This window comes from Corvus moneduloides, chromosome 9 (genome assembly GCF_009650955.1).
Source record: "Corvus moneduloides isolate bCorMon1 chromosome 9, bCorMon1.pri, whole genome shotgun sequence".
In the NCBI taxonomy this organism is placed as follows: domain Eukaryota; kingdom Metazoa; phylum Chordata; class Aves; order Passeriformes; family Corvidae; genus Corvus; species Corvus moneduloides.
In genome coordinates, this window is record NC_045484.1 from 27447067 (window position 1) to 27468661 (window position 21595).

The 21595-nt window shown below is 43.2% G+C and overlaps 1 protein-coding gene and 1 long non-coding RNA gene across 5 annotated transcripts in view; one reads left to right on the plus strand and one right to left on the minus strand.

Annotated features, from left to right (window-relative positions):
* Positions 1 to 5487: 5487 nt before the first annotated feature.
* On the plus strand, positions 5488 to 12188 carry LOC116448115. The gene is made up of 3 exons (XR_004241811.1): positions 5488 to 5743; positions 10664 to 10775; positions 11647 to 12188. It is a non-coding gene; the product is annotated as an uncharacterized LOC116448115 (long non-coding RNA).
* The window catches only part of GLIS1 (GLIS family zinc finger 1), a 182043-nt gene continuing 168832 nt past the window's right edge, over positions 8385 to 21595 (minus strand). For all 4 annotated transcript variants that reach the window (XM_032118143.1, XM_032118142.1, XM_032118141.1 and 1 more), the window contains exons 9-11: positions 17726 to 17910; positions 12197 to 12364; positions 8385 to 9041 (exon numbers count right to left, since the gene is read on the minus strand). In XM_032118143.1, the coding sequence (XP_031974034.1) occupies positions 8905 to 9041; positions 12197 to 12364; positions 17726 to 17910 (490 nt within the window). In that variant the 3' untranslated portion in view covers positions 8385 to 8904. The remainder of the gene's footprint in view (positions 9042 to 12196; positions 12365 to 17725; positions 17911 to 21595) is intronic.

A 21595-nucleotide genomic window follows, 5' to 3' on the forward strand; every position in this document is an offset into this window, starting at 1 on the left:
TTAGAGGGACTCTATTGCATGACTAAAGCTGTTATGTTGTGCTAATAGTACTTCAAAACCCATTTTGTATTAAATAGACTCTATTGCATTTGTATTTGCCATAGACTGTGAACAAAATGGGTATTTTTAAAGACAGACTTTATCATTGTCTGAAGAAGCCTTTAGCCAGCACCGAATTTGTACTCCCTCTCTCAGTTAATCATAGTCTTAATTAAACAAAGCCGAGCTGAATAGGAAGGCAGTGAGGTAAGTTTAGACCCTTAATCCATGGATATAAATCCTTAATCCACGGATATAAAATCATTTTCTAAAATCGGGAGTGAGCATGTTAACATGTGTTACATGCAGGGAAACTGAGGCAGGCCCAGACTGTCAATTCCCTGGCGCTGTGCTAAGGACAAGGCAGAGCTGCTCCGGCCCCAGGAGCCCGCGCTGCCTCCGCTCGAGCCGCCGAGCCCAGCACCGCCCTCCGGCCTGCAAACCTGCCCGAGCCTCTGTGCTAGCAGGCGAGCAGCAGCCTTTGAACAACTTGTTTTAATTATGTGAGGAGCACGCTAGCTTTCCACAGTCGCCTTTTAATCTTTTTTATATTTCTGTTCACACTCTGTCACAGATCTGTGCTGCATTTAATTACCGCGACTCGGCTCGTGTGCGGTGGTGAACGCAAGACGGGGATGTGGCTCTTCAATTGCCGAGCCGACCCCCTTACACCTTCTCTACCTCAGGCTTAGGCAAATACGGAATTCTTTGGGTTGCTGGTCGCAGAAAATCCTAGCAGACTTACATTTTCAAGACAGATCTGTTGTTTAGAATAAATCAGAAGGATTTGCAGCCCGTCCGTGCTTTGCCTGTCAATTCCTGTGGGACGCCCAGTTGCCGGTGCCTGATCCAGCACGTTCTGCAGGAGGGCACAGTGCCTTGGGCTGCACGACCTTCTTCCCCTGTCACTGCTGCCTGCAGCTCCTGAGGGGCATTGGCCCCTGCCTGGGTCATGTGTAGGGCCCATCATGTTCGGTTTCCGTAAAAAGTAGGAGCCTCCGGCACACCTCCCTTCTCCCTGCCCCAGAGGAGCCCTGTGCACCTGGTTCCAGCCTGGGGATGCCTTTCTGTGGTACTGCAGATACTCGAGACGTCACTGTGGTGGCAGCGCACTTCATGGGTTTGGATCTACAAATAAGCTTGGGATCAGCAGAGGGAGCCCAAGGACACGCAGTCTCAATTGAGGATTTCGGACCAATGCAGTTTTCTGGGTGCTGAAGTGTTCCTGACATAAAATCTCTGCCTTTGAGTGTTGCAATAACTTATTTTTAAGCCCCCAAACTGTGCAGCTGCTGCGTGGGGCCACCTGGGTTGTGCTGGAAGGAGGAGGGCTTAGAGGCGGAGTTGTTACTGATGGGAATCTCTTTGGGAAGAGACTTCTTTCTTAGTATTATTAATAATGAGATCAGCACAAAAATCCAAGGTGTGCCAACATGACCCTCTGGTGCACCAGTTTGGCTGACCACAGACCTGTCCATAAGTCTGGGTAAGAGGCAGGATTGGACTTGGATAGAGGGAGGGGTTAAGCTAAACTGTAAAAAATGTTACTTTAGCTGTGATTTGTTGTGAGGTCTTAACATCAGAAAAATACTAAAATGGAGATTATAAGGATTATTGGTATTCTTGTTCAATAGCTCCATTTTATTACTTCTGACTGATGAGATTTCATTGCTCAGCCAAAACACCCATCTGTTTTTTGAGGAAAAAAATTGTTATACATTCACTACTCTTTCTGGCACTGTTCAAAATTATTAAATTCACTTGGAAAATTTATAACAATGGCAGCTTTTTTCATCATTGATATTCATGTTGATTTTCAAGCTCTTACTGAAGGGTGTTTAACTGCCAAAGGAGCCCTGCAAGCCTCACCTTGAATAAGAGATGGGTGTTTTTCCAGAGGCAGCAGGGCCTGGGCAGGACATTTTCCTACTATTATGCCAGAGCCAGAGCTCCCTCTTGTGAGAAATATCAGAAAAGTCCAGGATTGTCAGCTGGAAGCGTGCAGTGAAGTTGGTGTTCAGCAGGGAAGCAATTCCTGGTAGCCTTTCCTGTAAGTCTGCACATACCTCCATCCACTGGGACAAGAAAACAGGGGATTTGAAGCTACCAGCTTGCAAAATTGGAAAGTGGTGCCATAATTTGTACTTAGCTGTGATCTGTCACAGAGTTCTGATGCATGATAAAAATACAGGGATATTTTTCAATGGAAAAAATTCCCCAGTTCCACAGCCCCCGGTGACTTTTGTCTCTGGCAAAAAGAGCCTAACTTTATGTCAGCTAATAAAAAGCAGAAAATAAAGGAATCTGTCAGAAGTGATAAATACTGTTTGCATTTTTGTCCTCGCTGCGCTCAGCATCAGCTGTGATGAATTGGTGACTCTGCTGCCATCCTCAGCACGGAGCACCAGAGCTGGGCTCCCTCATGTCCATGCCAAGACCATCTCCCTTGGGAAAGGGGGGTCTCTGGACATGCAGTGGGTGCTCAGGTTATAATGGGATATATTATCCAGTAGAATGAAATTGGAGACCTCATAGATGTCTTTAGGTGTATTTTAGCTTGGGAACATTTATGGAAAATACTTGGTATTTCATGAGATCTGGTACACTTCAGAGGGGAAAAACTGTGTTTCAGAAGTATTTTTATGAGCCTTAGGATTAAGTTCTTTCTGGCAGGTGTGATTTAGTGGCAGCCAAAGGGGTGACAGTCACCAGCAGCGTGACTTCATTGGGGAGAGCTGTGGCAGGGCCTGGACAGCCCATCCATCATAAGAGCCTGGGAACTGGGGGTCCTCCCACCTTCCTGCTGGGGTCACACCTTGCCCCATGACCACTGCCAAGGAGGAGCTGCTCCTTACAGAGAGGAAACAAGTGTTTAAAGAGTCTTCTACAACATTTGTTGGGTTTATTTTGCTGATGATAAATAACCAGAGCTCCTGGGTTTGCCATTGGTCCAGCTGCCATGACTTTAACACCAAAGCCGAAGTGTTTGGGTTGCTTCCTCCCACCACATCCCCACCAGGTGCTGTCACCTCTGTCCCTTTGTCACCAGGCAAAGGACAGCTCTTGCATTTTGTAGACCATCCCCTAAAACCAGGGTGCACCCAGGTGGTGGCATCTCCAGGGACTGACACACTCCTTTTCTGGGATGTAGTTTATTAAACCAACCTCTTTTCCCTCTGCTTGGCAAGAGTTAATTGTGCTAGTATAAGAATTTTATTCCACAGGATTACTTAAAAAAATTACAGTTTTTCTTACAGCAGGGAGCATGTCCAATAATTGATATGGGAATATTAATGCAATATGTATGCTATCAATTTAGGAAAGCAGAAGACATATTTCCTTAAGCTTCTGATCATTTATACATGTGACCTTCATTTATACAGCAGAAGGGCTCTTCCAGAGAGCTACAATTTGCTTCAGATGTTTAGCTTGGGTATTTTGCTTTACCTTCTAACTGCCAAGTTTGGGATTATTTAGCAGTAAAATTAGAAATGTGGATTTGAGTATGTACCAAAGTCCTGACAGGTGTTAATGGAACTCAAGTTGAATATTTTATTCTTTAAATAGTAAAATGTAAACCTGCATTTGTTTAGCTTTGCCTTCCTGCCAACTGTATCAGGTATCTTGTGTGACTAGAATCCCTGTTTTCTGTACATGGTCTTCATGGCAGTTTCCAGTGCCTGTTCCCAGCTCAGCCTGTACTTATAATCCTAACAGATTTCAGCTCCACAGAGAATTTCTTAGGCAAATGTGTGATTCTCAATTCAAAGAGATAGGAAGGAAAACTCATTATGCAATATAGCCCAGATTTGAAGAATATGCCTGAAGATGCAAAAGAGGATTTCTCAGAAGGAAATAAAACCCTGAACATGAAATTAAAGCAATTTAAGGCAGTTGTGTTAAAAACAAGCAAACAAACAAACCCAAACCAATTAGTCCCTCTTTTTTCGTTTTTAGGCATTCAGACACCTTTAAAAATCTGTTCCTCAGCCCATTGCAATTCAACAATATCACTTATTCAGGTCAAACTCTGATTCAGAGGGATTTCTTTTGGTCCCAGTGGTGTCCAGGTTTGCTCAAATTGCTGTGTGGGGCATGCTCTGGTTCGGAGAGGAGCACTGGCTGTTTTGGAAAGGATGGAGGATACTGGCACAGCACAGGCTCAGCCTTCCTTATCACAGGAGATGTGCTGGGAGGTATTTATTATGTCTGCATTTTGATGTCCATCAGTGGAGACAGTGGCTCCTCAACACCTTCCTGGGACAGGCTGACTCCCCCTTTGGAGGCATCTTTTCCTTCTGAGCACCTGAGGGGAAGCCAAGGTGCTGGTCTGACCACTCATGGACACTTGGAGTAGGGTGAAAGGAAGCCTTCCCTTAGTTACTGAAAACCCTGGCTCTGCTGTCCGACCCACACACTTGATCCCAGGCGCTGAGAGGGGAAGAGCTGCTCTGGGGCTCTCTGGGTTACCATTGCCCTGGGGATGCGAGACGTCTTGCTGCCCTTCTGAAATGAAGGGAATCTTAAAGCATGGGAAGATGGGTCTAATCCTCCAATAAAGCAGAGCAGAGCACTCCCTTTCTAGCCCAGTCCCAGGCCAGTGTCTGCACAGGCCATGTCTCTGTATTGTCCCTGTGCCCAACAGCTCATTCTAGTCCAGTGTCTGCCACACAGGCACACTTGGAGGGTTCAGAGTTGCACACTCTCAGAAAGGAGGGAGAAACTCTTTCAAATCAAGAAGGCCCAAACTTGCAAAAGTTTTGAAAATTAGCATAATCCTTTTCTTGGTGTCCTTGATGAATTGAAGAGAACTTCTATGTAATACAGGGCCAGAAATACACTTTTAAAGTTGAGTCACTTGGTTTTGAATGAGAGTTACTGGCTCTGGCCAGCAAATCTGTATTTGCACTGAAGAATTGTTTTATTTTCTTCTGGCTTCACTACCACTACAAAAATCTTTTTGCCAAAGGAGTGGGCAAATTTCACCACAGTAGGAATCCGGTAAATAGCTCAGTCTTGTAAGGCCTTTAGCTACATTGGGACTTTGTACAGTTTTGATGGTTTAAAGAAAAATTCTGTCATGGTTGAGTGGTTTTCAGCCCATGGAACCGAGACAGGCTGCCTTGCAAGGCTGTGACAATCTATGGCTACAGCCCTCCTTCTGCTGACTCTGGACCATGGACTTCCAAATCACCTCAGGGAATTTGCAGTTTGCTTTGAAATTTAAGCAGAGAGGAGCTTTTAGTATAACTCTGCAGATCTCAGAAGGGCTTATCTCAGGAGGGAATATTCTGATGGCTTTGTGCTGTCAGTGAATTAAATTATATAGGATGGCTGTTTTTTCATCTTCTGTTGCACTGACCTAATTTAATACAAATACATTACTGGAGAGCTGAACTAAAATCAGGTTTTAATAAGATCATAACAAAACCCATTGAAATCTTTTTCTCTTATGCAATTTAAATTCAATTTACAGTCGCTGTTTATTTTCACATACTTGGTTGTTGTTTTAAGCACTGGGGTTTTTTTGCACTGCTTGCGTAACTTAGAGCTATTGCAGTATCAAACCGGTGCTCTTAATGTGCTCTGGAATTTGGCTTTTTGGACTTTTACCATTTAGAAAATGTATCCAGTTGAAAGGACAGTCTCAGAAACAGGGGAGCCTTTCCACAAGCAGCAGCTGTTCCTGCTGTTGGGTGTGCACGTAGAGAATATGATCTGAAAATGTACTCACTGCCTGTATCCTTTCCCTGGGAGCACATCCGATCCCTGCTGCAGGCTGTAGCCATTCCTGCTGCAGACCTGAGCCTTTGGGCTTGAACATTCCTGTGCCCTGTTGCCACATCGAAATGAGGGCATTACAAGAGTGTTGTCATTATATGCCACATGTTGGACTCAATGATCACGGAGGTGTTTGCCAGCTTAAACGATGCTGTGATTCTGTGTGCACATCTCATTAGCTCACCTGCAAAGGCCCCTCTGGAGCACGGCAGGACCATCACTTCTGTAGCTTGTGAGGTGCTGCAGCACGACAGGAACAGAACAAGCATTTTGGTTTTCTATACAATGAAAAGCCTGAGCTTGATTGTATTAAAAGCTTCGAAGTCCTGCTGAATGTTTGGCTTCCAGCCCAGCTGGTGGAGAGTGCAGAGAAGTGCCTTTGCTGCTTCAGTGTCAACTTGAAATTAATTTTCTCTCTCCCAGCTTGATCAGCCACTGAAGGTCATCTTATTTCAGTTGTTCCTAAAGCGTCCTGCATACACAGAGTACATGCACGGGGTAAATGGGGTTTGCATTCACTGGGGAAATGATTTGTAGCTATTTATAAAGTAGTGTTGTAATTTATTAGTTGAATTCTATTGCTTAGATTGAAAAAGTATCTGGAACCAGCAGTTCCATTTTAATTCCACAGGGTAATAATTTTCTACTATTATATATAAAGCCTTACTCCAGTTATTATACATATTAGTTGTTGGGGTTTTTACAGCACCACGACGAGAAACTTGCCAAGCAATAAATTCTATTGAAAGGTTTCTTTGTGTCTTTAGGAAAAGCTTACATGAGATACTTCCCTACTTACATGTAATAAAAGGAAATAATGAGGTACACAGCACATGAGTAACCATTAACTTGTGCTATTGTGTATTTTAATGGCTTTATTATGGATAACTTTCCAAACCATACAGACTCAAACAAGTGCCTTTGCATTTCTCTGAATCTATCCTTTAATTTACAGAAAACCTGATTCACACAGATTGTGGAATTAAATCATCACCCCAGCTGCGATGCTTTAAGTTTCCCAAACCTTTGTGAATCATTGTGTGGTTTTGAACAGCTTGGTTGTTGTGACATAAGTATTTTTGTAATTGATCAAATATGTTTAGGATTGGTTGGTTTATATTTTTAACAAAAAAAAAGTCGTTTTAAGAAGAATTTATTTAATTTTTAGGAAATTGAATTAATCTTGTTTTTAAGTCATGATTTCCTTTTTGTGTTTCCGACTAATTGCAGCACAGGAATTATTTTGATTTTTCTCTCAGACATTACAGCTTTGTTGGGCTTTGGATATTTTTCAAAGTGTTCCTTCAAAAGCCCTAGTTTTTCCTTCTTGGCAGTTGTTAAACTACCTGCCTCCTTGTTTAATGTTCTGGGAGACAGTTCTGCCCACTTATGTCCGAGACCAAAAAAACCCCAAACTCTGACGCATCAGAATAAATAAACAGGACAGAAAGCCAAATGTGGCCATGATCAGAAGCAAAGCCACGTGTGCAGGCTTAGAGCTCAATTTGGAGCCTTTCTGCATTTCAGTTCTAGGAGAGGAATGATGAGTCAGTGCTGCCAGGGCTGCTTGGCCACAATTAATGGGTTTGCAGCTGGCACTGGGTGTCCTTGAGAGCCAGAGAGCTTGAGGAACCCTTACTAAAACAGGGGGGGTCCGGTCACGTAACCCCACAAACCTTGTTCTGTAGTGACTAAAACTTCCTGAATGTCTAAGTTTCATTCAAATTTCTAGAGGACAGAAAGCTAAATTGGATACAGAGGCCCCTTCAAGTGCACTAACAAGGTGCAACCTGGCCCTGGAGATGCAAGTGCACCGTGTAGGCTCTGTGGTTACCCTGGATCAATCTTGGCACAGGGAGGGTTTCTGTGTTTGCAGAGGCTGTGGGGGCTGAGGAGAGGCACAGGAACACCAGGGATCCTGATGCTCCCATAGCAGCAAAGCTGCAGGGTTCTGGCACTGGGACACAGGTGCCCTGTTGGACCTGAGCTGTGTTCCATGTTTCTGGGGAGAGAAAAGACGAAAAGACGAAAAAACGAAAGCACCGTCCTCAGCCACAGACTGGCTTCAGCCCAGTTTGGGCTTTTCAGTGGTGCCCTGTGGCAGCCTGGGTAGCTCTGTAAGTGAGCAGACATGGACTGATGCACAGTCTGTACACCGCTCTTTACGCCTAACTTGCAATGGTTTGTAAATGAGACTTTTTTTTTTTAGTTAGTTTTTCCTTACTGTTCTCCCAGACCTCCATGGGACACTTTTCAGGAGCTCAGCTCCAACAGGCCTGCTTGGCACAAACTGGGAGCACCTGGCCCCTTGCAGGATGTGTCTCTCCCAGGAATCATCACTACACTGGGAAGTGCAGCCCATTGGGGCCAAGGCCACAGTGACAGGAACCAAACTGCTGCATATGACCCCCTGTTCCACTGGAAGCTGCTTGGTTTTCTTCACTTACACGTGGGCTATTTTAATGTCACAGTGACTGAGATGTCACTGCTTTGTTAAAATCCCTCTCAGGCATGTTAAGAATGCAGTATCAGGGAGCCCAATGGTGTTAAGAAATGACAGTACACTTGTTTCCAGTTTTTAATGCTTTCTTGTAAAACTGAAAATACAAAACCAGCTGAGCAAATGTAGATCTTTATATACATGAGGTCTGTGATTAAAAAAATCCTTTTAGTTAAAAAAAAAAAAAAGAAAAAAGAGAAGACTGAGCCAACAAGTTAAATGAAAACTGATTAAAGGGAACAACATTCTCAAATTGAAACATACTTTCCAAGAAGAAAAACCTCTTCTTTACAAGTTTATTATATAACTTACATTTACACTTTACTGAGAGAACTTACAAAACAAGCTGCTTGAAATGCTCCTCATTCCCTTAAAGCATGAATTTCAAAGTGCCACAGCAAAGGAACAGGTTCCAATATTATTTTATACAGACTATTCATGTATAAAATGGTTTGGTAAATGTGAGGTGTTCATTTAAATGAGCACACATAGGGATACAGACTAAATAAAAGTACTTGAACAACACCTTTGTTATTACATACGCAGTTATAGGTACAATAAAGGAAACAAGGCCAGCACTGCTCTTAGGTATCTGTGTAGATGGAAGGAATGTGATTCAAGCAGTGATCAAAGGCGCTGTTCTGGAAGAATCCATTTTCATCCGTTCCATTGGAGACCATGTCTTCAGATACACACTGTGCTTCAGAGATCCCCTCATAGCCTGGAAGAGTGACAAGGGCATGGACATGAGTTAGTGCCACGGTGCATGTGAGGAGGGCAACACAGCTTTGGCCTGGGATCACACGGGACAGGACATTAAGGAAAGCATTAGCATTAATGCTTTCAGCATTAAGCACAGCATTAAGGGAAGACAACAGTGGTCAGCATCAAAGCCTTGCCCAGGAGATGCACAAACTTCAGTGGGTGTTTGTGTCATCGTGGCTGGTGCTCCCATTCATTTCTGTGGAAAGCTGTGCACTTGCAAGTGAAGTGCAAGTATCAGAGCATGGCTCTCTTGGGACTCACAGTCATTATCTGAATAGGACATCAAAACAGTGAGAGGGCAACGATCCTTCTAAGTGTGCACTAAAGTGATGCAGTCCTCTTGGTTTGTGTCCTTCCTTCTAATAGCACTCCGAAAAAATATTCCATGTGTCTCCCAGATGCTCTTAAGACCCAGAAGAAATCTGGATCCTACATTTACTGGCTCTCCACATAGTGCAGGCCTGAGGAAGCATGGCTGGGGCAGGTCAGGCTCACAGGACACATGGAAGGAGCTGTGAACCTCAGCCCATCAAAGCCCACCAGCCCCTTCCCAGGCCAAGCTGGCTGCTGCTTGCCAGGCTACCACAAAGCCATGGTGGTGAGGAAGAATTTCTCTTTCTTTCATAATGCCAAACTTCCACAGCTATTACAGACCTCCTGAGCTGTACATCCCTGTGGAAATGAGCAGGTTTGCTGTGCTACCAGACGCTATGGCAGCTGGAGTCTAAAACAAAGATTTGTGTACCCCAAAGGACATGAAAATTATGACCCACTATAACCAGCTTTTGCAACTGGCCAGTCATGCACATGGTCATTTTACTGCAGTCCAGCTCCTCCTTACTTCTCCTCTGCTGTGTTTGCCCCCTTACCTTCACACCCTTTATATATATTCTGATTTCCCTTGTACCACCTGATTTGGGTTTTGTCTTTAGAAAAGCATCTGTGTGAACTTCAGCACAGCGTTCTGACCCTTGGACTGAGCTCCCAGGGATGCCAAAGCTCACCTACCACAACTGGAATAAGCAGCAGCAGCAGCATCGTCAGCTGAGGGAGCACATGGAAAAAGATGCAGTTTAGCAAATGCCTCTGCCTGTGTGCCTCACATAGAAAGTCAAGCCCTTACACAGAGTGGCAACTCCATGTGGGGATGGCCGATCCTCATGGTTGAAGCACTGGACCTGGCTCCATTCTCTGCTCCACAGAGGGGTCTGTGGGGCCATTGGGAAATCACTGCTTTTCTGTGCCTCAGTGGAAAATGAGGCAATTCCTTCTCTTTAGCTTTCCCCTTGTCTCTTCCACCTGCCCACACCTCTGCAAGGTGGGGCTGAGCCAACACATCTGGGTGGGGCTGAGCCAAACACTGCCCAGGCTCCACAGGGGCCTCAAGGCCATGTGGCACCGCACCAGCAGCCAGGGACAGATGCCTCCTACACAGCCAGTCCTGGCTGCAGGAAAACCTGTCCACTTAATTGTGGCTACTTTACTGTTAGGTATGTTTTTATTATTTGAGATCAAATTCTCTACTTATTTACATTTCTGCATTTTCCTATGACTTATTAATTTACTGTTGGTTTACAGGTCAGATTCTGCTGTCTGCAGAAATCTGGCACACAGTGAATGTCCAGAGGTTCTGGAGGACGACCTCGGCGTGTTTATCTATGTTGGGCCAAGTGGAGTGACCAGTATTTTGGTAAGTTTTGCAAGTGTTTATGTTATGCTAATTTCTATTTGATGAGCCTGTATACAGGGTGGATACACAACCACAGATGGGTAAAACCCAAGATAAGCATACACCCCAGAAATCATTATTAGATTCCAGATAGAGTAAACTATCCAAAGTCCTGAACAGAAAATAAAAATTTATTGACTGTTAATGTGATTCATGGAACAGCTGTTTGCCAGTCACATTTGGCATTCCTGTGAGATGAGATCTCATTTAATATTAATGGTGCTATAAAAGCCTGAAAAAAATTAATGCACAGCCTTGATGAATTTTGCAAACCTGAATGGTTCTATTTTACCCACTAAAAGATGAGATGAGATGAGATTTATATATTTCATATATGTTTATGTTTCAGCCTTTTAAGTATTTGCATGGCTCAATAACCACTCTAAAAACAAAAATACTAAACAGAAACATTTCATGATAGTTTAGGCCTAGACAGAAAAATCAACTGTTGTTGAAGTTGGTGTCTTGCCACAGTATTATTCTTTTACTGCAATTTCTTTTGGAAAGTTTATTTAGTCTGTTCTTTAAATATTGCAGGCTGTCAATCTAAACTTGAAATTTGATGTTAACATGAAAAAAACCTATGTTTTAGTAACATCAAACTTATGAGTAACACTAAAGAATTCAAAGTTGAAGCTGAAACTTCATCTTAAACGTTTCCCTTGTGTTGGTTACTGATGCATGCACTTCCCAGAATGGAACAGCAGACAAATGCGTGCACACTCACTCTGAACAGAGTCTCCTTTAATAGAAAACAAACAGGAAAGTCAACTCTAATTTTGTGGTCTGACTCACGCCCCAATTCAAAAAGCACTTAAACATATGTTTTCAGTATCGTTCTTAACCGAGGTGCCCTCCTGAGTGCAGACATGAAGAGAACTTTCTTGGACATATGTAAGTAAAGATTGCAGCAAATGGTTGTGTTTCATGGCTCTGACAATACTCACGTTTTGTTTGATTTCAGCAATTCTGTCAATTCTTAATTTTAAAGGTAGAAAAAAAATGAATACCAAAATATTGCAGTACTATAGTAATGTTGCCATTATAACTTTGACCAGATTTTAAAAGCCTGCTGAGCACACCTGAGATGTGCAATGAACAGACCATACAAAAAATGTGGGAAGTGTTTTGTCAGCTCTCTTGAAGGCAGGTGTTGCCTATGACATCCAGCAGAATGGAAAAGACTTTGTCTATCAGTCAAATACAGCAGGATTAAATAAAAAAAATTGCTTTCTTTCTGGGGTTTTTATAGATGAAAATGAATTTCAGGGCTATTTTTTATACAAACACATTTTTGTCATAACACTGAGTATTAAATGTGTTCTTTCCCCCTCCTGCTACAAATATCATATGGATAATTCTTTATAGGTGGAATAAATTACCTGTTGAAGCTAAAGGTGCATTGAGTATGTGATAGCCATTCTGCCTCAGAGGATTGAAGCAATGGGATTCCCCTGTGAGCACATCACTGCTGACAGACTGGTCCATTGTTCTGTAGCAATCTCCATAGTGGAAACAGTTTTGTATGGAGTGAAAGCTGCCTTGGTAACCTGAAAGCAGATATTGCACACAATTTAACCCTCCTGCAATGGTATTACCTCCACTTCTGCCACAGCATTTCATGACTGTTGGAGGGGTTTAGTTCCTCCATTTTAACTTTGGAAAAATGATCATGCTGTTCTATCAACTGCAGTAACAGAAGAGCTGCATCAGACTCGGTCCCACAAGGTGCTGTGGACTGTGATCCCCATCAAGCTAAAATCTCAAGGATGGGCTTTGTTTCAAGCAATAGATCAGCTGAACACAGTCAACAGCACCCTTGGTTCCAAGCTAAGTAGAAAGCTGTCCACTGGATCAGGTCCACTATGCTCAGCTCTTAAGGGAATGTCTCTGTAATGAATCACTGTTAAATACAAGAATGCAGTATTTAAATGAATAGCACTGCTTTGTTTTCAGTTGAGTCTTTTCCCATCCGGTGTGTGCTGTGCACTGCTGGAGACAGCGCTGTTTATCCAAAATACCTTCACAGGTTCCTCAAACTTCTTTCCCAGACTGCTCTTGATTCAAATGAACCCCCTTTCACTGGACACAGGGGGCCAGGTAAAGTTGGTGTGCAGGTAAAGTTGACCTGGAAGTGCAGGACTGACTCCAGATGGATGTCAGGTGAAGACTGAGCTCAGCCAGAGGCTCTTCTGCTTCTGGAAAGTGCTGACATAGATCTGTATGGTCTCTGCTTGCCTCAGTCATTCTGCTTTTGGGGCATTTTTGACTTCTGTCCCCCACATACTGAACATTTCTTAGATCCTACTTTTTTTTCCCAAGTATTGTATTATCAGTACCCAGTTTGGTATCCGTTTGGGTTTTGCCATCAAAGGTTGTGAATGAGTTGTAGACAACAAAAGAAGGTATTTAAGAGTAAAGGACATGTGAATTGCTGAGGAAGTAATTTTACAAGTTGTGCCAACATCCTAAAAGAAATTGTAATTTGTTCCCATAAGGATGACCTCAAAGTATATCAATATTTAAACCAACATGGCCTGATTTAATTCTCTTTCTTCCTCCTGCCTCAATAACCTCTTCCTGATTGCAGGTGCATTGCACACTAACGGCACATTTCTATCAGCTACCCCTTTTCCTACCTTCCCTGGAATAATGCTCCTTCCCTTAAAGGCAGCTGAAGTCAACCAAATTAGGCTTAAACTCTAGCAGAAAGTGCTTCAGGATTTTCCTCTAACTGCCAGCAAAAATACGGAGCTGTTGTCTTTCTTCCCTCAGTCCTACTCAGACTGAAACATTTCCTCAGGAACTCCTGCAGCAGTTCAGTGTATCCCAGTCACAGCCGCATTTCCCCGTTTCCAGCTGACAGCTCGGCCCCACTCACAGCAGAGACTTGCCCTGCTGGGCTGCTTGTGCAGCTCTTCAGTCTGTTTGTTCAGAAATTAAATCCCTGTGCCTGTCCCCAGAGTACCTGGGGCTGTATGGGGTGGAATGTGTCCCTTACAATTTATGCCATGTACAAGCCCTCTCCTGTTCAGTAAGATCTCCCATACTTCTCTACGTTTTCCCTCCACTACTGAAGTCTGACCAAGCAATACCAGGCAAAACTTGGGGTCTGGTCACTTCATATTTCCTAAAGTGGCAGTAAGTAAGGCCAAGTGAGGCAATTGTTGAGTAGAAATGCAATAAACTCACTGAGTGGTGAAAGATTTGCTTTGAAGTTTCCCAGTTTAATATGTGCTTTGGCAGAATGTGCAAGGATTAGATGATTAATTTCTTGAGACCGTATGATGCACTACAAAATACCTAAATTGTTGAAGTCTATGATTAGTGAAGTCCTAATGGATGACTCTTAGATAAAGACACTACACACTCTGTACTGTACTATGGCTGCTCATATTTGCTACTGTGGAGAAGGTGGCCCAAAAATTTGGAAATCTGAGCATTAAATGATGCATGTCCTTCCTTGGAATAAACAGACAGCCATCTCTATTTACTGCCTGGAGAGTCTGGCTCAAAGAACCAAGGAGCTCTTATGAGAGGTAGCACAGCCCTCTTTTGATGTGGTTTTAGGTACAGTGCTTTACTGATCGGCTCTGATAATTATCCTTTCTGTTTACAAAACACAAACTCCTTGCTGTAAGCCTTCTAAAAATACATCCTTTTGAGATGAGCAGTGAAAAAAAGAGACACTTGGCTTCAAAGGAGGCACAACTGGTTGCAGAGAGCACTCAGATGCATTGCTAGAGAAAAAAAAAATGAACTTTTTCCAGAATGCCTGCTATAGACATCACTCCTAGGGAAGGCATGACGGGTATTTTCTCTGTCCCTGTAACTGCTGTCCTTCCCTTGTTCTCCCAGGCTTGCCTTTGTAACATCAATTAAATATTTTCATGATCTACAGGGCTGGCACAGTGGCTTAGAAAAGCAGAGCGCAGCCAAGCATGACAGAACTGGATTGAGAGTAGTTGGATCCAGGGTTTTCCCAAGACCTGTGGGGAAAGGTTATTTTGAAGTATTTTAAGTTACACTGTCTGGAAATACCTGAAGCAGAGAACTACCTCACAATCAGAGTCTGGAAAAGAACTGCCATAAGCAATGAAATCCTCTTTTTGGATTGCAGTATCTATCCCTCAGCACCACTGTGTGATAATCTGAGAAGGCAGAGGAAAAAGTGTTCCTGGAACCACCCAGTGAAGAGATGGATGTAGGAAAATCCTGGTGTTACTGCACCACTGAGTTCACTGGGACCTGATTTCTGCCAAGTGCTTCCCAAAGAAAATACAGAGAAATGCACCTTCCCTGTTGTAATATGCCTGCAGGTGGGATAAATGCGGGTAGAAAACTAAAGAAGAAACATGGAGTGAGGAAGGGAAAGGGTACAGCAGGAACACAGGTCAGGCAGAACAAATCAGGACACTAAAAATGGGATTTCTGACCCTTTGGGTTCATGGCATTTAGTTGTGGTTCCTTTAGATTTCTTGAAATGCTTCACAGAGAAAATATGAGGAATTAAAATATTATTAAAATCCCATAACCAAGTGTTCAATTAACAACCACATATGGTTGATCAGAGTAAACTAAACAGGGAACATTTTTTACAAGTTCTTAAAAAAAGAGTCCCTTCGGGGGTTAAAATACAAAGTAGGCAAGGAGGCTGGTCCAGTGCAGACATCCCTTCTCCTTCTAGAGTGCAAGTCTGTAGTACCAACTTGGCAATAAGTGTTTCACCAATATTTTTTTTGCCACATGGATTTCAGGTTTTCCTTCAGTTTTGATTTAAATCAAAAATTTTCTGGGGTTATTTTCACATGAAGAATTTACTAAATGCCCTGTCAGTTTAAATGATCACTGTTAAATGTTTTATGTACAGTAGATGTAGAAATATAACAGTTCATAAAGGAATAAACTGAGTTCCAAACATAACATTTAGTTAAATTTTGCTTTGAAATAATTTGTGGCAGAAAAGCTGCACTTAGCCACTTCACACAGTGCACTGGCTGCCTCTGCTTCTCTAAGGCACAGCCTTTAGAAAACTTCAAGCAGCTTTAAAATGAATGATGTAATGAGCAAATAATTGGAATATGCCTAATAAATGCCATCTTGTTATGTCATGTCATTTACATGTATTTGCAAATAAATCTCAGCTTTTCAAATTCCATAAAATTTCTGACAAGAAATCATGTCAGGTATAAATAACTACAGGATTCCATTGCCTGCCAAATTCTTTCAGCATGTAATAATTTCCATGTGATCTTACTACAGCTAGGTTTAAACATATAAATAATGTCAGCTTGTTCTTTCATTATCAATATTTCTGCTACCAGCCTGACAAAGCTGCCATCTCCTAAAAATTCCACAATGTTTATGTGCTTCTGTACAGATGCCTGGTTCTACACTAGCCTTATGTGGTGTACCTTTTTTTGGCAAAAACTCAAAACTCCCAAATTATTACAGATTCCATTAGAAAAATGTGCTATTAATGAACTGCGAGGCAAAAAAAAATGTAGAGCAAGTACAGCTAAGTACAGGTTACAGATAATTGGTTTCAAAGGCTGCTAATCAAAACTGATTTTGGAATGACCATTTCCATAATGAATTTATAATAATACTTCAACATTTGGCCAAAGTGGAAAATTATTGCTTTTTCAAAACCACATGACATAACACTTAGAAAGCAACAATTCATTCAAAGGGAAATGTGGTTTTCTTAAGGAATAAAGTCAATTTATTTAAGTGGTTCAAAACTTGTTCTGTCTATGCATTTGTTTCTGCCATAGTAATGAGCTGCTAAACTTTCCTCTTGTGGCTTGTAGTTATTTAGCTCATTATAGCAACATAATCATATATCATTATATGCTATCATAAATCTGCCACTTTTCCCTTACAGAGTTAATCTTTTTAAATTGAATAATCTGTTGAGCATCAGGTTGAGTTAGTTTTTCCTTCAGCACAAATCATTAAATATAATATGCTTTAACTTTTCAGACTAAGCCTGTCCAACCAAAGAGCAAAAGCACTGCTCAGAGAACGGGGGACAGAGGGAACTGCTGGGATACCCAACCCCATTCCAGCTGAGAGCTGCTCATGGGTTTGTGCTCAGGCTCTTGCAAGCAGACAGATGTCCTGCACACTTCTTTATTGGGAATATTTACCACACTTTAGCAGCTCACCATCTGGATTGCATAACAGATTTCTGAAATATGCAAGCTCCTGTTACTGGAAGAATCTGTGATAATAACATCTCTTGCTAATTTGTGCCTCAAAAATTTCAGGAACATTAATTAGTTCCCACAGCAGAACTCCAGAATAGGTATTTAAGCTCCCAATTAAAAAGGCTGAGCAATTTAGAACAAAAAATGTTTTAAATTAAGCTGTGGGACAGCTGCTTACTGCTCCCATTCCTGTCCTCAAATCCCACAGGCACTCTGCAGTTGTACAGAGTGCATTTACATATTATTATATAATGTAACACAAGCCAAAATGCCAAATAATAAATAGAAAAGTGGGTTTTTTTCTTTGTCTAATTTCATGTCTTGTGCATTTCTATGAGTGGACTGAGCAGGACACTGCCAAGGTGTGCCTCAGCCCATGTATTTTGGGACTGGATGGCTCTTACAGGGTCACTCTCCAGGCTGGATGACCAGCCAGGAGAGGTGCATGGCCAGCAGCCTTCTACTGAAGAACCTGCATAAATGCAATAAATCTGCTGTTGGGACAGCTTTCCCCATTATGACAACGTATCACAGCATGGACCTGTCTGAAAATTTCCATCTGTATGTACACCAATCCAGTTTAAAAACTGGAGTTCCCACTGAAATTAGTATTAGCCAAATATGAAAAACGAAAATTAACTCTTTCTCTCCAGCTAGGAATTAGAAAAGTTGCAAAAAACAGGAAGAGGGAAGAGTTACCTTGAGATCCCTGCTGTACAGACTGGTTGGGAAATGGGGTGTATGGTGTATTTGGTATCCCAGAAAACTGCTGCCCGTTGGGTGACTGGCTGTGGGATGATGGAGAGCCATGTTTCTGCAAGAGGGAGGGTGAAACTAAAGCTTTCAGGGGGCTGACAAGTGGAGAGATTATGTTGGGAGCAAGCCTAGAAAAAGAAAAAACAGAAAAACTTCACATATCACATCATAACATGGGAAAATGAAATATTTGAATGAACTATTTCTATAATGGCCAAATTATAGAGAAGTCTGTTTTGCAGGTACAAATTATATTGGAAAAAAAAAAAGGACAACAATGCAGTGCTACCTTCAGATATTTGCTAGGAGGAAAGAGAGTTAGACAAGGAATTCTTTTCCTTTATACTGACTTCCTGTACGCGCCATAATGACAGGATCAGAATGACAACACTCCTCAGTGAACAACCTAAACACAGCTCAGTTTAATTTAGAATTTTGTGAGCTGAGATGCATGTCCAGAAACAGAAGTGGAAAATGTAGTCAGAATGAGTAAATGCAAGTAAATTGTTTAAGTGCCTTCGTAGCTGTAACAGGGTAAAGCTGTAACAGGGTCAAGCTGCAGCCAAGACAAAGAAAAGCCTTAGTTTCACTCTGAAGATGAGCAAAGAGTGCTTCTCGTACAGCTGTGACAAGGGGCCCTGTGCTCCACAGCCCAGTGGTGCCCTGTCAAATAGCACAGGCAGCATAGGGAGTTCTCAATACACTCTGCCGCCTCTGGAACTTTTGCTAAACCTAAGAAGCATCTCTTTGAGCAGCACCAGAACCTTCAGATGATGCAAAATCCACCTCACTGTCTGACAGCCACCCTGTGGAAACTTCCCAGCTACAGGCCCCGAGGCAGAGAAATAAACAACCTCTGCAGGTTGTAATAGATGTCACCAAGCTGGAAAAAAATACCAAGTACAAACCACTGGAGGCAGACAAAGAATTAACTAAATAAAAACTTCAGTCTCTCACTTGTGTCTCCTCTACCCCTGCACAAGCTGTTCAAACACCATAAACCATCATTTCGCACAACTACGTCTTGGAGCAGTTGGATTGACCTTGGGAGTGAGGCTGTGCTCGACTGAGGGCTAAGCACTACATGGGAGTGTGCAAGAAGTAAACACAGGGAACTGTGAATTAATGGTGACAACAGCTTAGCCAAATTTAACATGGGAGGCAGAGAAACACTGCCGAAAGCTGTCACAGTGATGCTCTAAATATTAAAAGGGGTTTAAATCAACTGATCTAAGCCTAGCCTAATCTGAAGTAATTCTATGTCCCAAAAGAAGGAAACGACCTAAAATACAAACCACAGAGACTGAATATCCCCAAACTAAACTGAAAAATTAAACTAGTATTGCTGGATGGGTGAAGGCAAGGATATTTTTGACTCAAATACACAAGAACCAGAAAACAGTTTTTTTTTCTGAGAAAGATACCCACCCCCAGGAAGTGCTGACCAGTAATATGTAAAATAAAGAGGACTAAAGTCGAATTCTAAGAGCCAACATGTAAAGAGAAAAATATCTTATTTGTTCTGGTTTGGAAAAGGCCTGGGGCTGCAGGGGTGCCAAAAAGGGACCGGGGGGTGCTGGGGCGACCTGTGGTCCCTTCAGGTCAGGGACAAAACGCTCTCTGGAGCCCGCGCTGCTGAGGAGCAGATGCAGGAGGAAACACCGAGTTCATTTGCTCAGCAGCAGCCAAACGCCAGGCCCAGCTCCCCTGAGGCCGCAGCTTTTCCTCAGAGGGCTCAGTGGGGCCGCGGTCGGGCTCAGGAAGCCGTCGTGAGCCGCGTTCCCTGCGGGCGCTCTGCGGGCCCGCCTGTGCCGAGCGGCGGCTCCCAGCCAGGGCTGCCACAGCACACGGGAGCCCTCGCTCCGGCTCTGCCGAGGCTGCGGCACAGCCCGGCCACGAGCAGGGACTGCAGCCCAGCCACCGGCCCCTCCTCCGGCACACAGGGACAGAGACAGCGTCCTCCACGCGCCAGCAACGCTCTTAGAAGCCTGGAAATGCTTCTATCTGAAGAGATTAAAAAGATTGCAGTTGTTTTCGTTGGAAAGATAATAACTAAAGAGCTCATGATAGTGACATTTATATGGGTAATGACCACACACATATTTAAAAGAGAAACAAAAGATGTACTAAAAACTCCAATGCCGGGATGAGCCAGAAACCACTCTGAATAGGGGAGGGAAATGCTTCTGGGGAGCGAGTCCTATGCAATTGCCTGTGTTGGGTTTCCTCTGCCTGCTCTTGGAATGTCTTGTCCTGGCTACTGCTGGGAAACGCAGCACCCCATAGAGACCTGCCGGGCTGCTCCGAGTGCTTTGTCAGGATGGGCCATCGTGTTTCTAAATTCTATGCAACCATGTTGCTTGTCGAACAAAAATGGTACACTTAGGTATCCAGCTGAGGGAATACTGAAAACCCCAGCTTCCCTACCCAGTTTAACTACTCCCAGAGGCTACTTAAATCTTAACCATGGGAGAAGAATTTTAAGTTTTTATTGTTATTTTTAAAGCAGTGCTTGTCCCCACTCACACTCTTGCATTCCTTTCCTGTGTGTGAGCTCAACAGTTGTGAGAGGGTTCGTGCTTCGAAACCTTTGAGATGAGTGGTTAAGGGCGGTGAGGTCCCCTGCAAGGCCAGAGGGGTGCAGGCCCTGCTCCAGCTGGGAATGCTGAGCAGTGTGTGGAGCTGCCAGCTCGCTGCTCCCGCTGGGCACGGCTGCCCCGGTGCTGGAGCTCAGCAAACATTGCTGGCTGTGGGCAGCAGTATCCTAGGAGCAGGAACCTGAGCTGAAACCCTGACAGCTCCAGGGAACACTTGAGCATTGCTGCCTCCTCTGCATCAAGAGAGTTTCACAAAGTTGAGCACTTCACCGTAAAAATCCGCTACGTTCTGCTCCATCTCCCCCAAACGGGGAATTTAATGTGTTTCCTGTAAGTTAAGACACAGTTTTCAGCTAGGAAAGAACTTTGCTCAGCAGAAAGATCTGGCTATGTTAGCACAAGTGGCCAACATGGGGATCTGTGTCCTTAAAATATTCATCACAATCCTCACAGCTCAAGCTGGTCCCTAAAATATTACCCTCTGTGTGTGTGTGCATGTGTGAATGTACTCTGGCACGCTCAAGGGGAGATTTTCGTCAGCGAAACTGTCCAGTCCCCAGAGCTGTGTTTTTAGTTCTCTCCTGAATATCTGCCTGCTGATTAGGTTGCTGTGATACTCAGGTTGTTATAAGAGAGGGGGAATCATTCCTGATACAAATTAAACAGATAATGCATTAGAGCCTAAAAGGTGATGCCTTCTGTGTGGAAGGTGAAACACTGAACAACTTACAGCAGGAACTCAGCTGGATACACTAAAATTCCCAGGCAGTAGCTCAGGCATGTGTGTTTCAATAACTAATAGCCTGCACATTTCCTGTTAATACTGTACTACAACCACAGTTTGCTTTGGTTTGGATAGTAATAATAAATATATACCATATATTTTACCTTAATTGTAACTTGCATAATTCAGTAAATTTGCAGGTCCTTTGGGGCCTTTTAATATATATCTGTGCCTATATATAGCTATATATAAAGATATAAATACTCTCACAGGCATGAAAAAAAAATCCTTATCCTTCCTTAATTCATTACATTTGAGGGCTCCTGGCTCTATGTAATATTTCTGTTCAGGGCCATACAAGGGTGTGATGGGGGAGCCAGCCTCCTCTCCACCCTGTCCAAGACACGGGAGCAACAGGACATGCACCCCGGAGAGAAGGAGCTTGGCTGGAAACAAAAGGAACATTTTGCTCACACAGCATGCCCTGGCCTG